The sequence below is a fragment of the Temnothorax nylanderi genome, unplaced genomic scaffold (assembly GCF_030848795.1).
Source record: "Temnothorax nylanderi isolate EJ_2023f unplaced genomic scaffold, tnyl_v1.0 TNYL_tig0001_pilon, whole genome shotgun sequence".
NCBI classification, from domain to species: Eukaryota; Metazoa; Arthropoda; class Insecta; order Hymenoptera; family Formicidae; genus Temnothorax; species Temnothorax nylanderi.
The window spans coordinates 3,648,692-3,668,073 of record NW_027249063.1 but is presented as its reverse complement, the minus strand read 5'-3'; the positions used below and the strand labels follow the sequence as shown (position 1 = coordinate 3,668,073).

Below are 19,382 nucleotides of genomic sequence, written 5' to 3'. Positions count from 1 at the left end.
TATAGAATTAACTCCAAAACTCTAAAACAATTAACTGTAAAACAAATAAAATACGTGCGCTACGATCTCGAACATTGCGCATCTTATGAAAAGAATTAACTCGGTAGCGGGCGCCTGATTGTTTTTGCATGAATGGTCACCTGGAGTGATTTTTATACCTCAATTAAAAGTCATTAATTACATATTGCATATTTTTGATTGTTCTATAATTTATTAGTACCTGAGGACAATATGTATATTATAGATTTACTCAACATTTTTTCTGAAAAAAGTAAGGAAAAACTAAAAATTATTAAAATCGAAAGAAGCACATTAAAATTACTGTGACGTGAACTTTATTTTTTCGATACTGAGATGTAAAAATCACTCCAGGTGTGTACCTACTTTTAAAATATATTTTTTCTAGAGAAATTAGAGTGGATAAATACTCCAATGTAATCTCGAATGTGATGTTTATTGCTTAAATTGTACAAAGTATGATATAAATAACTGTCGCCCTGTATGCTTATTAACGATACAATGGTTAAACTTTCTTATTAAATATATGTTGAAAAATTTTCTCCATTATTTAATAAAATAATTTTTAAGCATTGATTTATTATACAATAAGCATCGAAGTGTCTAAAGATTTTACATATAGGATGCTAACATACGGATAGCGTAATATATACAACAATGTCTTAAATGCAAAGTTAAAAACTGCGTACATATCTTGAAACGTATAAAAAAAATTTATCCTATAAATACCTCACACGATAGGTAAGCGCAACATTAAACATTTTTAAATTACACTCTGCCGCTTGTAAAATATATTTCTACATAAAAATATAAATATACAAAGAAATATGCGTTTATTTTTATGTACAAAATGTATTTGAAATTAAGCTTGAGCATTTCGGCTGAAATAAGAAAGAGTGACAATATCACATACGACATCAAATAATTTTTTTTATCAAAAAAGCAAATTATTTAACAATAATGAACTGAACTTATTGAAGATAAGTTAATGATTTTATTGAAGAAAATGAGATTTGAATCACGCGATAAAATCTTCATGAAAGAAACTATATTTGAAGTATCCACACACACTCTTTATTACCAGCCTTTTTGTGTTCTTACAATTAAATCCTGCAAAATAGAACAATCTGGAAGTTTACAAATTTAATCAAAAGAATAATCTTTTATGTCATTTCGTGTGTTGAAAAACCATTAACGTGTGCGCAATCGATATGAAAATCATATACGTAGGCTCGGTTCCGCCGCCATTTTAAAGAATTTCCAGAACCCAGGTAGCAGGATGACATCTAAAGACGTCTTAATGACGTATTATTGACGTTAGGGCGTTATTAATACGTCATATAATGTCACTCTGCTACCTGGAAAGTCAGTCTTCAACTACTGTCGCTGAAGCTTCTGATCGAAGCTTTCCTACGCCTTGTGCAATTGAATAAGCATGACCCGACGGTATTTAGGATAACGAATTAGACTAGTTACAGCTGGTCCGATCCTCGCCACCCGGAATCGAAACCGCACGCCGTGTCGGAGTCGGAATCGTTCTGCTGAACGCTGCCGGAGGCGATGGAACTGGAGCTGACCGACGTCGTGGATATCGGTCGACGCTGAACGGCCCGGTTCGGTCGGCTGATCTTACCCTGCAGCAACGGAGTAGTCGGCTGACTGGCAACCTGCTGCTGTTCCTGCGACGAGCCGAAGTCCTGCGGACGCCTGCTCCTGCGCTTCTTGATGGGCGCGTACTTCGGCGGCGGCATCAGCTTCTGCTCCAGCTTGCGACGAGAAACGTCGCAGCGAAAGACATGCGAGAGATTAGAAGGGGCACCGAATGCTTTTATTAATCGATTATTGTATTAACCAGCGTGTGCATTTGTCTTTTACATATCGGCGGTAGTACAATTCTATTTGTTTCGATTAAATTTGTGTAATTATATATTTTTTATTAGATTTGTGTAGTTGCGAATAGATCGGTGATAGAGCTGCATGTATTCGGGATATTTAATTATTAATCTTGTAGAAACTCATGTTATTTATTGTTAATCTTCACAGAATTAATCAAAGAAACCGGATATATTCCTCGTTATGGAATTCATGCATTATCCTAATGTGCAACGCGTTTGCGAGATGCGCTGAACCCAGTAGGACCTGGACCTTGAATAATACCTGTACGTTATCCGCGGATCCCCACGATTTATGAATCTTCTCGTTGTTGCTGCTAGCCGTACTGCTGGTTGCCACACCCAGGAACTGGCTGAAGGCTTCCGTCGTACGTTTCACGCGAACGTTCAACGAGCCAATTCGTAGGAAACCAAGATCTTTCTCTGTATATTTAATCAATCACTCTGTTACAGTGCTTTCTTTTACTTATTACAACGTAACTTTTACAGCTGAAGAATACATAGCCGATCGACAAGGCTCGCGTATATCTCTGACTATCTATAAAATCTATGTTTTGCTATGTTAATTAATTCTACTGCTCGAATATTATAAAATTATTGAAACTGATACTATACTATTGTAAGCGGAGTTATTAAAACCATAAGTTTGACAAATAGGAGACTAATAATGCTCTAGGGTTAATGTCTATTTAGCTTGTTTCTCATGCGCTAAGTTAGTCTCTACTAAAACGCTCGGACACCAAAGGAATTATTTCTTACCTGCATGCTTTTTCCTTGCTTTTATTTCTGAAATAAAATAGAAAATCATTTGAAACTGATGTGTCTCGTACAGGCAGCGAGAAAATGGGAAGATTGACGAGTGACGAAAGAATATGAGCAAGTGAGTTAGAACCGAATAGAAAGAGAAAAAAACTAAATTTATTTAAAAATATGGTATTATTAGGGGATATATTAATTATGATATACTTAATAAAGCCTAAAGAGAAGCAGTTTATGTGCAGAGATTATATTAATAACAAATCTAAATTAATCTCCTTAATGGAAATGTTATTTCGTACAGTTAATAAAAAGTGTGATTCGCGTCATATGGGATTAGATAGAAGGAAGAGACCCAAGGAGAAGTTAATACGGTTAAATAAGGTAGTACAAAAATTAAGCCAACTTTCCCTTTCGAGAATTACACGTCCTGTCATTGTTATCAAATATAATAATTATCCAGTGCGAATAAAACGTGATGCTGAGAATCGGTCGACGTGATATATATGTGCTTCTCATGCTTACGTGTACATGCTTCATTCACGTTATAACAGCATATCACATACATACGCCCACGCACGCAAAAACAATAACAAATAACAGCAGCGGCGATGTGAAACGAAATATCTTATGTAACTAATAAATTAAGGCTCAGGGATGAGCCTTATTATTTTTTAATTGAAAATGTATCAGTGCTTCATCTCACGCACTCACATAAAAAATTACGAGTTTTAAAATCAATTTCACATTGCCAGTTACATAACATTGATTTTCTATGCCACGATGTACTACTGCCACTTGAATAATTTAATCACGCTTTATAGCCGATGCAAAACGTGTGATCGACGCTTATCGATGAAGAAGAAACGGAATATATGTTACACATGAAAAGAGATTGTTTCGTTACTAACAGTTGATTATATATTAAGTATTAGTTCGTAAAGAGTAAATATATGTTATGCAAGTCGATATAGAGTTACTTTCGGAGTAAGTACGTCAAAGCTGTAAACTCTTTAGCGCATCGACACATCACACATTTTCAACATTTCAGACGTTTAGAAGAGGAACAGTGACGGACGAACATTCCCTATTGCTCGTAAAGCGCCAGAAGCAAAACGGGTTCGTGTTCGACGCTAGCTCGCTTCTTTCGGCGAACGATATCCTCGGGCGGTATCCTCCGGCCCGTACATTCGCGCGACGAGAGGACCCGTGAAACTTCGAGATACTCACGTCAGAAGTGCAGAAAAGTGACAGTCATACGTTACTCTAAGGTGCGCCTACGTACTTTAATCTGGCGACACACAAGCGCTTTACTACTTTAGCGGAGGTGTGCTTCTGAACTTGCCTGAGCGTAGCGGCAGCAGTAATCCCTACAACAGAAGAATATTTCCAGAGCCCCGAAGTACACTCACCGTAAAGTGCGCCCGTAACCATCTTCCGACTATCCGAATACCGCGTCATGCCTGACTCTACACACCTTAAATCTAAAGAGGCGTCTAAAGCGACAGAAAGGTATCCTACATAGCCTGAGGATGCATTGTTATCTGTGCTATATTATTGGTAACGGTACATGCTGCTGAGAATTAATCGTAGTAGTAGAGTACCATGGCAAGAGTGCTAATGGACGTGCGAAGTTTAGCGATACGAAGAAATAGCGACGTTAAGATAAGGTCCAGATGTAAGCACGCGGTGTATCTAGTTTGAGAATATTAGCTCGTAGAGTGCCGACGGTATCGTTGCCGCATCGCATGCATTCTTCGAGGATTAGGCGGAATCGGGCTGTTAACGGATCGTGCTGGAGCGTGACAGGCAAACGTCACGAAAACGAGCTGGAGAACGGTGAACAATGATCGACACGGGATACAACGGGAAGCAACGGAACTTTGACGGGACTCACACTGACACAAGCGGTGTAAATTATAGTGTAGTACGGAGCGTAATTGGTTTCACGGCGACGACGGTGGTCGGGGCGCGTTTGGCACGGGATCAGAGAATTCCTTTAAAAGAACTTTTCCAGCCGGCAATTATGTCTTTTGTATTCGCGTTATGCAAAACTGCTTTCTTTCTATGGTCCGTTTCCATAGCGTGAGATGAACAACGTCTCGCTTGATAACAACACGTGGAAAGAAAAGGATTTTTATAAAACGTGAAAAAAAATATTTTAATATCCCACGGTCAAACTTTCGCTGCGATTTCGTCGCGAATGCGAGACGCGGGGAAAAGGGGGAAGGCTGATATGAATAATTTATAAAACATCCTCGTGATCTTGTTCGTCAACACGAATCGACAAACAAACGAAAATGACGCGTGTGCTGGATTCTCGAAGGCGGGCGAGAAGCTCGCTTTGTACAGCTTGCAGTTAAAGATTACCAAGATAGGCTCATGAAAATGCCACTAATTCGCAACGCGCGAATTGGAGACATTAATTTCGTATTTATTGAACAAATTATAAGGAATATTTCAAAATATCTACGCAAATATGTACAAAAATTGCGTTTTGTTTCTCTAAGTGGCGTTCTTCGTTCATAGAAAGAAATGTACTTACTGTGAAACGTGTCCTGACTGACTGCCGCCTCTTGCGAGGCCAAATACTGCCTGGCTTTCCTACCGCTGTAATCACGTATGTCCTGATTCGCGCCTGAAAATATATTTTTAAGATCCGTCAAGATGCGATCATTACGGGGTTTTTGCCTCTCGGTGAGGCTGTACAATGCATACTCACCGTATACTTGAACTAAGAGGTTGAATATGTTCTCGTGGCCGAATTGCATGGCGATATGCAGCGGCGTGTAGCCCTAAAATCGACAACAGCTTGATGTACTATATGTTTTCGATAGCTTGTTTATAAAGAATAAATATAAGCATATCCTCCGATCTTTCCGCCACTAAACACAGAGGCGTTTAAACGCGCATATATATATATATTAATATATATTAATCCCGTCCAGAAATAAGGAGAGCATATCGATAATTGGGCAAATTAAAAGACGAATGATATTCTCGTTTGGCGAGCATGTAATATCACGCGAATACAATGTTCACGTGCTTTCACGTTGACACAAGGTGAATGGGCGTTATTAATATACTTATAAACGCATTCGGTCTACAGTTTAATGAATAATGTATTTCTAATTGTACACGCGTATCCATCTGCGCTGTCCGTCGTTTCCGGCGCCGTTTTACGAAAAGGATACGCCAATCTCTTTCATTCTTTCTCTCGCTGAAAGGAAATTGTAATAAGGAAAAATAACAGGGAGGGACCGTATCACACCTCTCTCCTCACGCGTTGTATATCTTATTACGATTTGCTCGAATGCGTGACGTGCATTTACGAGTGAGACAGCGACGATGGGAGCGAGACGCGGAAAGAAAAGGGGGATGATAGCGGTGCCGTCGCAGAGACAATGAGTAATTAATGGCACCGTATTATGAATATCACCTCGAGCGTGCGAATTCGCATTTCCGCGACAACAGCGCGATCCGAAACAATCACGTACTTACGTGCGTGCGCGTGCGTGCGTGTGTAAGGGAAACGGCGATGCCGCGAAAACTAGCCTCGCGTGCATCGCCTCTATCGCCTGCACGCATTCATTTTCATCCGGCTCTTAAACGAATCTTCGTATCCCTGTCCGAACACGATCTGCCGCAGGCAGATGAATAACAGATTGTCCGTCGATTAATCTCGAATGGATTTCGAGACACATTTTAATCAGAGCTATAATTAGCGCGATGTTTAACGTTAAGAAGCGAGGTTCGATAATCCGATAAGTCGAAATTACTTCTCGACAAGAGTTCGCTGATCAATCTGTGAGTTAGCAGAACGTGTGCGTGACTTTAGATATATTACATATAAATCGATCGTACATATAAATGAGCGGACGATAGACCTTAACATGAATTTAATTAAACCAAGCCATTAAATGATACGAGACCCTCGATATGTAACGTAAGTAAGTGAAAAATAACGGTATGGACAAATATCAATCCGCGGACATGTTTCTCTTCATGATACACGGTACTATTTTGGTACGAGGTATCTTTATTAAGGAACACCATTTCATTAAGAGATAATATCAAACTAATCTGCAAACGTAAAATGTTAAGTGGGGCCTGCTTACGTTTTCATCATGGCATACGACACGTCAAGGTCTTCGGGGTATCGCGCTGTACGCACCATTTGTTGCGAGGGCAGAAATATTAAGAAGGCGTTATCTCACAATTAGTATCGTTCGAGTTGGGCAGGCAGGTGAAAAGAGCTGCTTTTCCAGCTCGCGTGTCAGGCAACAGCTGCCGCCCCGATGGCTCTCGTTCGCTTTTACCAAGGTAATACAATACGTGCATTCGATCGCGGGCCCATGATCCACTTTAATGCGTAGTAGCATTGCGATAGTTATAAGTGAATCCGATAAGGTCTATGAAGTGGTAATTCATCGCCGCGAAATATTATATATTATAATCGCCGAAATAATTTGCGCTGCATATCTTTATCTTTACACTGGATATCGACAAGAAAATTATGCAATTATTCCATAGCGCGAAATAATCGCTTTCCTCTACGTTTTATGTCTACATTCACAAATAAAGTATCTCTATTCTTCTAGAGCCAAATTAAATTTAAATCTCGTGCTGCGCGATCGTATAACAGCTAATGCCCGCGTCGCTGCTGTACCTCTTTTGCTGAGGGGAAAACTGGTTTAATTTAGATAAAAGTCGCTGAAAGCCGATCAGCCAAGAGGAGCCCGACCGCATAGCGCGGCCTTGGATTAAGGTATGCAAAACGCGAAGCCGCTGATATATGTACGGTGTCTATAAACAGCTTCGCCCCTTTCGAATGACAAATCGAAATTCAAGAATTGATCTTCGAACGAACACGCGAGCGGCGCGATAGCCCTACGAATGACAAAAAAAGCGAAATTAAAACTCGCCTGACTGTAGGTTTCAACACTCTTGAGCGCAACTGCAAACAATGCGTCATCTCATCACACAATTGTTTTCCATTGAAAAGTTATTTATTCATCGTTCGACGGTCTCGCGAACACGCTTCGCCTCGGCACAATTCGCAGACGGTATCCATGGTGAAAAGTAACCGTGGCCGGTCAGGGACATCGTGTATTCTTGCCGTGGGCTAGCGTTCGTGAAAGAGCCACGTTGTACCACGTACAACCGCCGCGGTTCACGATGCTCGCGTCGATAAGTGCGACAAATTGCGCGTAATTGTGTGCGTGCGCGAGTCATTATCCAGCGGAGGTGAAAACGCAGACGAGCTGCCTTAAAAGTGCGTTTTATACGTGTAAAATATGCGGGACATTCGAAGAAGGAAGCGCGTGAAGAAGGGAAAAAAAACAGGTGCGTCTGGGAACGTAGCGAAATACCCGTTGCACCCTATATTTTTTTGACTCTGTATTCACCATATGACATATATGTAAAACAAGATACTTTTTGAATAAGCTTCTGTGATCCTACTTCTACACTAGGAAACTACGAAACAAAAATTTTACCTTGGAGTCTCTCGAGAGATTAAATCAAGAGAAAAGAATAAATTACAGGAAAAGATTTTCGCAGGTTGAATTCACGGATACAGTATGCTTCGTTTTAATTATACTTGTGCGGCATGCATAATCGTATTACAGCTATATGTGTGTCGTCGGCTGTGAAGCCTGTGGCGAAAAAAAAAATGCGTAACGAAAGGGCCGATTTGAATCTGTATAATGCTTTTACCCTCAATTAAAATCACCCTCGAGGTACGCGGCTGAGCGCGACATTTGGCCCGCGCTACGGAAGCGCGATTAAAAAATCGTCCCCGTGACTGAGTTCATGAAACGACGCTCGACTGTATATCGTGGCGTTTAATATCGAACAGCGCAATAAACGATAGTGACAAATGTGTCAAAACCGCGATGGTAGTTATCGAAACGCGGGACGCACCCTCCACGTTCAACGTTCACCCTCGACGAGGCACGCCGTGCCGAAGGAGAGAAGGGGTTGGTTGTTCGCGCGGCGCTCACCCCCCTCGAAATTTCTAATTTATTTCACTTTAAAGTCCTCGTGACTATAGGTATACGAGCGAAAAAGTCACGACGCATATACACAGTCGCATATAGAAAACGGCGCGTATATGGGGTGGACTTCGCGCGTCACCCTTTTGCCAACTCCAATAGCATGCGACACGTGTGTCCTCGCGACAAGTGGCACGACACACCCTTTGCCGGGCTCACGCACGCACCCTCTCGCGCATCCCTTTTCGTGATACGGATATGCATGTACGAGGTGTCGCAAAAGCAACGGCTCCTCGTGATTCGTATAGACTCTGAGAAACTGGTTACTTAAACGCTCGAATATCACCTCCGAACTAGAAGAGAATTTCAGAAAATTTTTCATTTTATGCAAACAGATAACTTTATATTTTCAAAGCACTTTCAATTTTTTGGATTTTATTTCAGATTACAATTTGAATCAGGATATTTTTTCAAAAGCAGAACATTTCAATGATTATAAAATTTAAAGATTTAGTCGTCTAGATTTGCGCTGGCATTGAGTTCTACATTCAGAAAGCGGGTGATTTCTGAAACACCCTGTACGTGGATACGTACACGCGGAGGACCCCCTTTTTATGCTCGCGATGATATTTTAAAGTAGCAATGTCCTGGCACACGGAGTCTCGAGACAATATCGCGCCCCTACCGCCACTTCGTCTCCGTCTTCCTCGTCTCTGTCTGTTTTTCCTCTCGAGCGCGCCTACTCGCGCGTAACATGTCCCTTTTTTCTGCCTCTTACCTCTTCGTTTTTCTCTCTCTCGTCCTCGCAGCCTTCAAGAATAGGACAGCTGCCGGCCACCAATATCACGCACGCGTATATCACCGTTGAGGATTTTCAATTTTAATATTTTCCTACATCGGGCCGCCTTTACGAGCCGCTATATCATAACGGCGCTTCTCCATCCTCCCCGCCTACTCTGGAAGGGTGAAGGAAACGGGGGAGGAAGCCCACACGTTTCGAGGATATCTCGTTCTCCGACGTGGGCCCGCTCGAAAATCGGCAGGAAAGCAATATCGTTTTTCCGCAATCCATTGTGTAGACATTTTTTATATATCTCGTATATTTCGATGATTCAAATCTACTGTGAGCCAATTCAGAAAAACGAGAAATACATAATTTTTACGTAATATTGCGATAAAGATACAGAACTGGAACACGAACACGAGACTAATCGGATGAACTGAAACTCGATTTCTGAAGATTAGGCCTCTTATTTGACAGTTTACTTAAGTATTAGTCCATTTCTTTTTCTTCTTCAACTTTGACGATCCGAGTTTCAGTAGCTCGTAAAAATACGCGACAGATAATTTTTCTTATATTATTAATTATAATAATTTCCCGCCGATTAACTTATCTATTTCGAACTATCAATTCTAATCAGGGATTATACTCCGAAATGGATCACCGGTTGCACGAGGCAGATTCCAGACGCATCTACGAAGCCCTAACCGAGGATAGAATGACCATTGTCGTTGGCCGTCGTGCGCCGGGCAAGGATGCAGGCGCCACACGGTCGGCTTACCGGGAGTCCCCTGTGGAGACGGGGCACGGGGGGAGGGAGGGGAACGTGGCCACCGTTTTTTGCGGGGATTAAATGCGAGCCGATGCCGCGATAAGCCGTAGAAAAGCAAGGTAGAAGCGGTACCGGTGACAGATTATGCCCGTGACTGCGATCCGCTTCGTCGTCGAGGCCCCGGCGCGCCCGTTTTATTTAACGCCGACCGAGGATTTAAAAAAAGAATTGGTAAGCGGCAGCGGAACCGCGGCGAATTCTTACGATAAGCGGGTCGGAGTTTTTTCGCCAACGAAGCCGACCGTCCGAAAAAGCCGGCCGCTCGCGCTATGATTTTTCACACTAAAAGCATCATCAGTCAAGATCGCTCGGTGCTTGTTGCAGTGAGAAACATTTCATTACGTCGAAAATTCCAAACTTGCGTGAGAGACGAAACTGTGCAGCTTCGCGTTAATTCCTGGATAAAATAATGTTTTAAATAGCGCAGGAATTCAAAGAGAACCGATGAAAATTAAGCAGCGCACAAATTCGAGTATGTACATGTACATATATGAGGGAGAATAATCCTTTTTTATTTCTCGAATCATTATTAATTTTTATTATTTCCCATTATCGTACTCTTTGTAATTCACTGACTTTTCAGGTTTCCGGCAATCCCGTCGAACGAACCGGTATCGATGCCCGCGAGTGGCGGATATTAAACCGTGGATGAGATCGGCGGCGTGCCACGGGCGATTCCGCGCGCCTTACGGAGCTACCGGGTAATCGCGGGGTTCCTTTTTTTTTTTACTCGTTTCCTACCGTCCTTTCATTTGCCACGGGATTGGGGGAAAGCCGGTGCCCGGGATAAGCCGTAGGAAAGCGCGGCGCGCGGGAGCGATGCCGGTGACAGATTACGCCGCGCCGCGCGATCCGCAGTCTGGTCCTAAAGCCACGCCGTGGAAAAAAGCAGAGCGAGGATTCGCCGAGGACAGATCTCCCTCGTCCGGGTGTGGATTACCTACTTCTACATCGGTACGTACACGAGCACGACCGTATTCATTATATCCGGCGCTAATCCCCGGCAACATCGAGTCAGCTGGGATTGTCATTGGGAAGGTACGAAAATAGCGATGTCTGGCGCATAATGTTTCTGTATTAAAGGAATCTTTAATGTATACTCTTGATTTCTGCTGTTATTGATTCCTCTGCTTTATATTTTTCAGATTATTTACGAAAATTTAATTTCCGATTTTATTGTACAGCGATTTGAAAATAATCGAAGCGTATAAAGATTCCTGTTTTTTTTTCTCGATAGGGTCTCTATAGTTGAGAGAACTCTCAACGGATGACAGCGAACTGTAGAAGAACGTGGGATTTAGAGGCGAGGAAGAAAAGGTGTGCTGCGGTGTCGACAGGTCAGTTCGGATTACACCGGCAGAAACAAATGAGTCTACCGTGCGCGAAGGAGCTACGGTGAAGACCTTACAAGAAGATAAATGAACCGGCTTTCGGAATACACGCGCTTCGAATTCAATTTCCATCTAATGACGGAACGATAGACGAAAAAATTAAACGAGCTAAGTAAATTCCTTCTGATTGCTCGAAACGACAATTCGAAAATGTCGGATATTTTTATTTGTCGTAAAATCGTTATATATATTCCCATTACGCCTAATATAAAAATTTACAGTTTTACAAAATTATAACGACACATTGCGTCAAAACACGTAATAGAAGAAGAAAAACTAAAAACGCAATTGGTTTTAAAATGATAAAGAATACTGATAGCCTCGCCCAATGCAATATCCATGACAGAAAATCGAAATAACTTTGTTGTCCAGTGTCCAGTATAACGCGAGGGCAGGAGTCCGAGACGGAGTTTGTCGCGAACCGCTAACGAGCAAAGACCCCGTTTTCCCTCTTCCCTCCTCTAAGTACTCGCCTCCCTCGTCGCACGCCGTCTCTCGTCGCGCGGAGCACTCCCGCCTTATATAAGTCTTATAAAGAGCAAAGAGCGGCGGGACCACACACATCCGATCCTATCTGCGGGCTTTTCTGTGTGCTTCGGCCGTCTCTCTCCTTTCCCTTTCCTTCCTGCCTTCCTTCCTTTCTGCTACGCTGGACTGAGTCTCCGTTTGTTCTACCTCTTACAACACAACTCGCCCCCTAAACCGATCCTGCTCTCCGTACGTCTGGCAAATTATACGCGATCGTGACAAGGGCCGCCGCGGATACTCGCTCTTTCTCGATGTTATCCAAACGTATTTGAGGTACGCTTCGTCTTAATCTCGATATAGAAGTCATCGACGATTAAGAAATAAGATTCATTAAAGGAGACGTTATTTTTTGATATATGAATTAATTGCTAATCTAATTGTCGCGATATTATTACTTAAAAAGATATCAATCAATAGTTGGAAAGTATAAAGACACTTACCCCATTCTGCATCATCCGATGGAGATATCCAGTAGTCGGAAACAAAAAATGTGAAAGATTAAGTTGATTTTTGGTCTTACATTATTGTTCGAGTAATAATGTAAAATCGAACAATCGCTTCGATATTCTATACGTAAAACTATCGCTCTTACATTTTATAATGTTCACGCGCACTGATTTTATTAACAAATATTTTATCTAGCAATCTCAGAAATAGGACACTCACCGTGGTCTCATTGACACTTTTGATGTAGTCTCTGTAGGTGCCCGCTATTAATTTAACGATGTTCTCGTCCCCGTGTTTGGCGCCCCAGTGTAAAGCCGTCTGCAACACGCACGAAGAAAGGCGAGGTGATAATTCGTTCGTCGGTCGTTTAAATCGCACACGACGGCAGCGGTGCGGGATTATCGCGCGAGTAATGCGAGACTGTGAGGAAGACGCGCGATGTGGGAACGTGATAAGTAAAAATGTATCAAGCGTCGAGATTTATAGCACGACTGTGGACTTTTCGGCGGGGTGTGCCGAAGGTGGCCCCCGATTGTAGACACGACGCGAGCAGCTGTAGTGTATTTTCGGGGTGACGCGCCGGTGAAATATTCGCGAATTAAGCGACGGCAACGGCCGGGTGTCAACCGGGACGAGCTGGATGAATGGGAACCGTCGCCCGCGCCGGAGCGCACTCGAGAGAGGAAGATCTCGACTGGCAGTCGATTACAGCCGGAGTGCGGAGGAGTTAGTGCGGCTCGAGGAAACCCGGTAAGAGCAAACATATCGAGCTTCAGTTACTTCCACTTAGACGCTTCGATGAGTCGGAGAAAGAGGAGAAGAGAAATAGAGAAAGAAAAAAACATTTAGCCTGATTCTAGTGGAAGAAAATAGTAAATATTTTCTGAAATAGATATCACCAGAGTATTTGAATAAAATAGCGAGGGTGATAAAATATATCGCTAGCGAGATTCAGAGTAAGAATAATAAACGTGTAGGATATTTGGACCGTATTACAAAATGTGTGGACAGATCGGAGATATGCATGAACAGAAATTTTCAACGAGTAATAACGGATAGTAATTAATTGTGTACAAGTCATCTATTTGAAACTCATTTCCTGAGAATACACATAATTTTATATGTAACGCGCTGCGATTAATAATGCTGCCAAGAATCTCGCGACAGAATCTTGCTTTGATTATTCTAGCAGCATTCTATCCTACATTGCACATTGAATTGTTGAATGTATACATATCCGAGTGTGACCGTACGAACTTCAGTTCAGCAGCCAAAATTAACGCCCAAAATTAATCACCGAACCGCCGCGCGACATCAACTATTAACGCGACATTCTCATGAACCCATGATTCGGGGAGGTGTGCTCTAAAAGGGATATACACGTTTTTCGCGTAGGGGCGGCAAAATAAGCAAGCTTTCGTAGCGAGACATGCGTTTTAATTCCATCGAGCGTCCCGCGGGTAGATTAAAAATAGTGTTTCCGTCTCTCCGGATTTGCGCGGGAGCGTCATAGAAGCTGCCCTCGACCTGAGGCCGGCTGCCACGTATAACCCTCCGCACGGCGCGGCGGCGGACTGCAAGTCGCGGACCACCTCATTAGCGGACGACGAAAAAAAAAAGTTCATTCTAACGAGGCTACGTACCTAATGACGGGAACCACGCGCGAGCCCGCCCGCGCGAGCGGGTGTATGTATGAAGGTACACGTGGCGGCTCTCTGTACGAGGGCGTAGGTACACCTTGTGTACAACTCTTTCATTTTATATGCGCGGTCTTCGCGGAAAAAATTAATGAACGACGAACGTATCGAGACATGATACTCGCGCGACATTATGCGTCGCCACGTGGCGCGAATAACAAAAAGAGCTTTATGGTATACTGATCAATCAAATTTGACTGTTACGTGTGTTGAGAAAACGATTGGCTTATAGTGATGAGAATGAAAAGTATTGAAGCTAAAATTTCAATTCTCCATGTAAACCGAAATCTTTTTTGCGCAATGTATTATTAGTTTTTACCATGGTAACGCTCTTTATACATTACGGATGACGAAGAGCAGAGCGCAGAAAAGAGGATGGAATTTACGCATACGGATAATACGAATAATTAAGGGCGCGCTGTCGCTGTACAATTATTAAACGTACCGCACATAGCGCGACGACAGGCCGAGCGAAGTCATTAACTGCGAAGTGCGCGGACATGGCCCATCTAATACGCTCCGCTGCTGGTCCGGCTGGTGAAGATGCAAGAATCCGGCTGAATTACACGGCCGAGGTGCAAAATGAATTTTTACGGTGGTCTCGCGGGACCATCAGCGCTTATGTGGGTATATACCCGTGGCCGGGCTCGGACGTCTACTTCCCCCGGCTTCGTGCTAACGAAGTTTTATGAAGCGCGATAGCGCCATACCTACGCCGCGCCGCCGTGGACTTTGGCTCTCCTTAATTTGTGAATGCTGCTGCCGCGCGGTGTCGGCCGCGCGCCACGCCGCAAAAGAATGGTATGTCGGCCGACAACGTGATATATCTTCGGCCCTCTGCCCCGGACCTTCGGTCCGAGTATAGATGCATACCGCGGATATACGGTAGCCTGCTTCTTTTCCCGCCGGCGCGGCGTAACTTTCTTCAGAACGATCCGGGTGTAAAACCGCGCGCGCGTGAGAAAGCACGCGGTCCAAGTACCGCCGAGATCGACTATATGCTTTCCACAACGTAGCTACGCGCCGTAGTCTTCTTCGAAAACATGACGCATCAAATGGTTCGGTGGAAAAGTGGTCCGCGACTTACGGCGCATTTAGAATTTCCATCTTCTCTCTCTCTCTCTCTCTCTTTCTCTTTTTCATTTCGGTATCAATTGTTGGTTGACATACATATGTATTTAATTTTCGTACTAATTAGAGTCTTAATTAATACGCGGCTGTAAGCGCGTCGTAGCGCTAACATGATTACAGACGAGATGCGAGATGACCATCAACCATGACGGTTACAGCAGTCGGAGCCGCGCGATGCTTAATGCTGGACAATGTCGTTATGTTGTTCGCAGCTCGATATAATGCAAACAGAGCGGCCTTCATAAAAGTTTCTAAGGTTCTACGATGTATAATTTTTTATTCAATCTGAATGAAGTTTCGTCACGTATGTCGCGCGCGTCCAAAAATAAACTTCATTAGCAAAAAAAACTCCCAGAATTATTCTAATTATTCAAGATGCTCTCTTCGTAGCTCAACAACGGGAGTTTCTTCCCAACTTTCATCGGTCCTCCTTCCGTGGGACCCAATGTCTCTGTGACGACGTGTGCACGCCACATGTGCGCGGAACTATGTATAAGCCACGGCTATATAGTTGTCTTTCGTGGATACTGATTAAGCCGGCGTAGGGAACCGCGGGCGGTTCCGGGGGCCGAGGAGGAGAACAGGAGAAGCAGCAGCAGCGGCAGCAACGGCAGCGAGAGCAGGAGCGGGAACAGCAACGGCAGCGGCAGCAACGGCAGAAGCTCCGCTGATGTATGCGGGCGATACAGATATCTCCGGGAAGGAATTTGCGTTGAATTAGCGTATAATCGGCGGGCCGATCTGCTCATACGGAATCCCGCGGTCCCCCGTTTACACGTGTCCCGAGAGCTGTATTCTCTGCGCGAACACAATATTTAGTAGCCGTCGTGGCGCGGCGGCGGCGTCGCGGCCGGGTCCTCTCTCCTCTCGTCTCCTCTTCCCCGGCCAACTCCGGGCTCTCTTCTCTCCCGTGGGATCCTCTCTCGCTGCCGCCTGGTATGCGAAGGAGTCCTCTTTAAGCACGCTTCCCTGGCCCAAATTTTTCCCTTTCCGTCCGCGTCGCGCTGAACTGAGCTCGGCCGAGTCGAGCCGCGGGGTCGGTCGCCCGCTGGGAGCGACGGCGCGATTTTGTTATTAAGATAGGATTTTTTTCGAGATGCCAGCATCTCACCCGCCGGGATCTGACACTCGTGTCTCACCAGTATTTGTGGCGAGTGTTAATAAGGCTGCGGCCTTTGAACTCACTTTAATTGGCTCGATCGTTATTACGTTGATAACGCGTTGCAATTGAATATAAAATTTATTAAATTTATATAATTGCTGTAACATCCAGTACTTTGCCGATTTCTTAATACTTGAAGCGAAATGCGAATGTCGAAGAGATAGCAATTAGGTCCGTTTAGAGAGCTAGATACCCGGGCTCATCGACCATCGATCGTTCTACCGCAGATAATCGCGCAGACACGAGGGTTACGAGTATTAACAGATTTCACCATCTCCGTCCGTGCTTCTTAACTTCGCCATCCATCTCGGCATGGTGAATTTGCGGGAGGAAAGGGGGAGATATCGGGAGAGAGGAAGCCAGGATCCGCGTCGACCGATTCACGAAACTCTCGTGAACGTTCGCGGTGGGTCGTCCGGATTCAGCGGTGCGGCGCGATTCGATCTCCCGAAGGTCGATTCTGGGAAATCGGGGGAGACGTCGGGCGCGTGTCTTCCGACGGGAAGAGACCACAGGGTGATGGAGGGAAGAGGTGGGGTAACCGGAGGTGGAAGGAGCGAGGAGGATGGCCGGGTAACGAGCCTCCGGTCACGTGTATGGCGTCGGGCGTCGAGATGTCAGATCTATCGGCGCGTGCTCGATGGCGCGTGTCTTCGCCTGTTGATCAGTCCTGTTGCTTTTACTCGTGCCCGACGTGCACATCGGTCGGCTTGGCTTGCCCGATTGCCAGCATTAGTCATGAATTCGTGATCGTGCGACGCTTCGCGGTGTGACGAGCGGAAACCCTCGTACGCGATGAATATGATCCGCGATGAATACGCCCGCGATGACAATCGTGCATAAAGACTTTGACGAACAATGTTGGATAGATAGCAGGAAGATAAGGCGACAATGACACAACGCTGAGCAAATTGTTAAACTGAAAGAAATGTTCTTTTCCTATTCTAAAATATGTTAGGGCGTTAGTAATTCGCTACAAGGGATGTGAATCGATATTCAAGCTGCCAAATAATCTTTTGTTACTTCTGGTTACGATTCAGCCGACGCTGCGATAAAGACTTGCGCCGGGTTGAACGTAGAGAAATGTCGAGGGAGAGTGTTTTATTTCCTGCAATTGCGTCAAGGAGGTGTGTTACTCAGAGTCCCGTAAAAAGAAGAACGACGCCGACGCCGCGTGGCGTGCCGACCTGAACTTTCGCGTCTTGCGCGAAGGATACACAGGATGCAGGAGGTGTCATTAGCATAACGTGGAAGAGCCGTGGTTCGTGATTTATTCGCTATCTCCCGTTCTTTTCGCTCGTAATTCCACCTCTACGCCGGATAAACACGACCCCAGGAGCCAAAGGCGTCCGAGTGGAAGATCTATTAGAAAGTAAATTTACGCGTATATTTCCGAAGCTCCCGCACGTTATTTTCGCGAAAGAATAACGATGCGAATAAAGAAGAAGGACGCGCTAAATTAGTGACATTCCTAAATTAGCATGGGCCATTTCCAGTCTGGTCCGATTTAATTAATGATTCGAATTGTATTATATCACGATTGTATTACGTTGAAATCGTGTTTGATCGAGGGGATGTTGTACCCTAAATATCGCATGTTCAGTTGCGAAACATTTATAATTACGTAGACTCCACGCGCAACTAGCTGACTTATTATCACAGATCCTGTACCGTGGATTGACGATCGTACAATGTTATCCGTCGCCATCAGGCCCGCAATTGCGATCCATCACTACGGCGCGGTACAATTGAAAAAACCCGCTTCCTCGTTCGAAAGGAAATAATAAGAGCCGCTGGTAGATCGCGCAAACGAGGTGTAACTGAAATCACTTGAGGCACTCGCTCAAACGAGCTGTGACTGCACGAAGATCTCTATCCCGGCTACCGAGCCTTTAATTCTCTCGCAGATTACCACCTTGCGATATTCCCTTTGAATATTAATTTTTCTGCAAACGCGGTTTCGCGTTGCACTACACACTTACGATGATGTGCAAGCGCAATTAAAGCGCAATAAACATGAAAATGACCGTATTATTCGTCTAAATCTAAACTCATTTCTTAACGAGGCTGCAGCGTAGTGTGTCGGTTTAATTTTTAACAGCGTTCATGTCAGATCAATCGTTCATGTCAGAGTTTAGAAAAGGAAGAAAAAAAAAGAGAGCGAGCAACTTCAACCGAGGGAAAGCGAGCGATACAACTTGTATACGTATTCCGCTTTTTAGAAAATTAAACGGGTATTTAAAGACGTCGATGAGCAGCATTACCACGTAAATCTGCGCAAAGTGTGCCCCTGTGAGGTTTTCCCGCTGTCGCAGGTGGCGTCGACGAGCCGCGACGCGACAAGACATTGCCATCAGCCACGTCCATTACCTCGTGAACGTTGATTCGGTCCGATGAGCATCGGTAGTCAACAATTTCACTAGCCGTTCGCCTAAGCGAGCGAACGTCCGCGTCACGATCGCGTCTTACACGTGTAACCGTGAGAGACCGGACGCTGTGAATTTATTCTGTTGGAGGCTGGGGAGGAAGCGCGATGTCCTGAACAAAAGATGACCCGTTTCCACAGCTTCGGGATGTCTCAACTTCCGAGCAATCGGTACTAACAGAACCATTATCGTATTACGAAGTATTCGCAATTAGAAAAAGCATTTAAGGTAAATGTACCAATGCCTGCATGGACACGTACCTATGTCTGAACATTTTTATCATTTTAGTCCTTAAATAAGTTATAACGCGAATTAAATTCAAAGA

The 19,382-nt window shown here is 44.2% G+C and overlaps 1 protein-coding gene across 1 annotated transcript in view; it reads right to left on the bottom strand.

The window, feature by feature from the left end:
* Positions 1-435: 435 nt before the first annotated feature.
* Positions 436-19,382, bottom strand: part of Sowah (ankyrin repeat domain family member sosondowah) — a 107,063-nt gene continuing 88,116 nt past the window's right edge. The window contains exons 10-17 of the mRNA XM_071726126.1: positions 12,787-12,959; positions 12,635-12,674; positions 5,389-5,461; positions 5,212-5,304; positions 3,942-4,036; positions 2,670-2,826; positions 2,176-2,333; positions 436-1,784 (exon numbers count right to left, since the gene is read on the bottom strand). Coding sequence (XP_071582227.1) covers positions 1,491-1,784; positions 2,176-2,333; positions 2,670-2,826; positions 3,942-4,036; positions 5,212-5,304; positions 5,389-5,461; positions 12,635-12,674; positions 12,787-12,959 — 1,083 coding nt within the window. The 3' untranslated portion in view covers positions 436-1,490. The remainder of the gene's footprint in view (positions 1,785-2,175; positions 2,334-2,669; positions 2,827-3,941; positions 4,037-5,211; positions 5,305-5,388; positions 5,462-12,634; positions 12,675-12,786; positions 12,960-19,382) is intronic.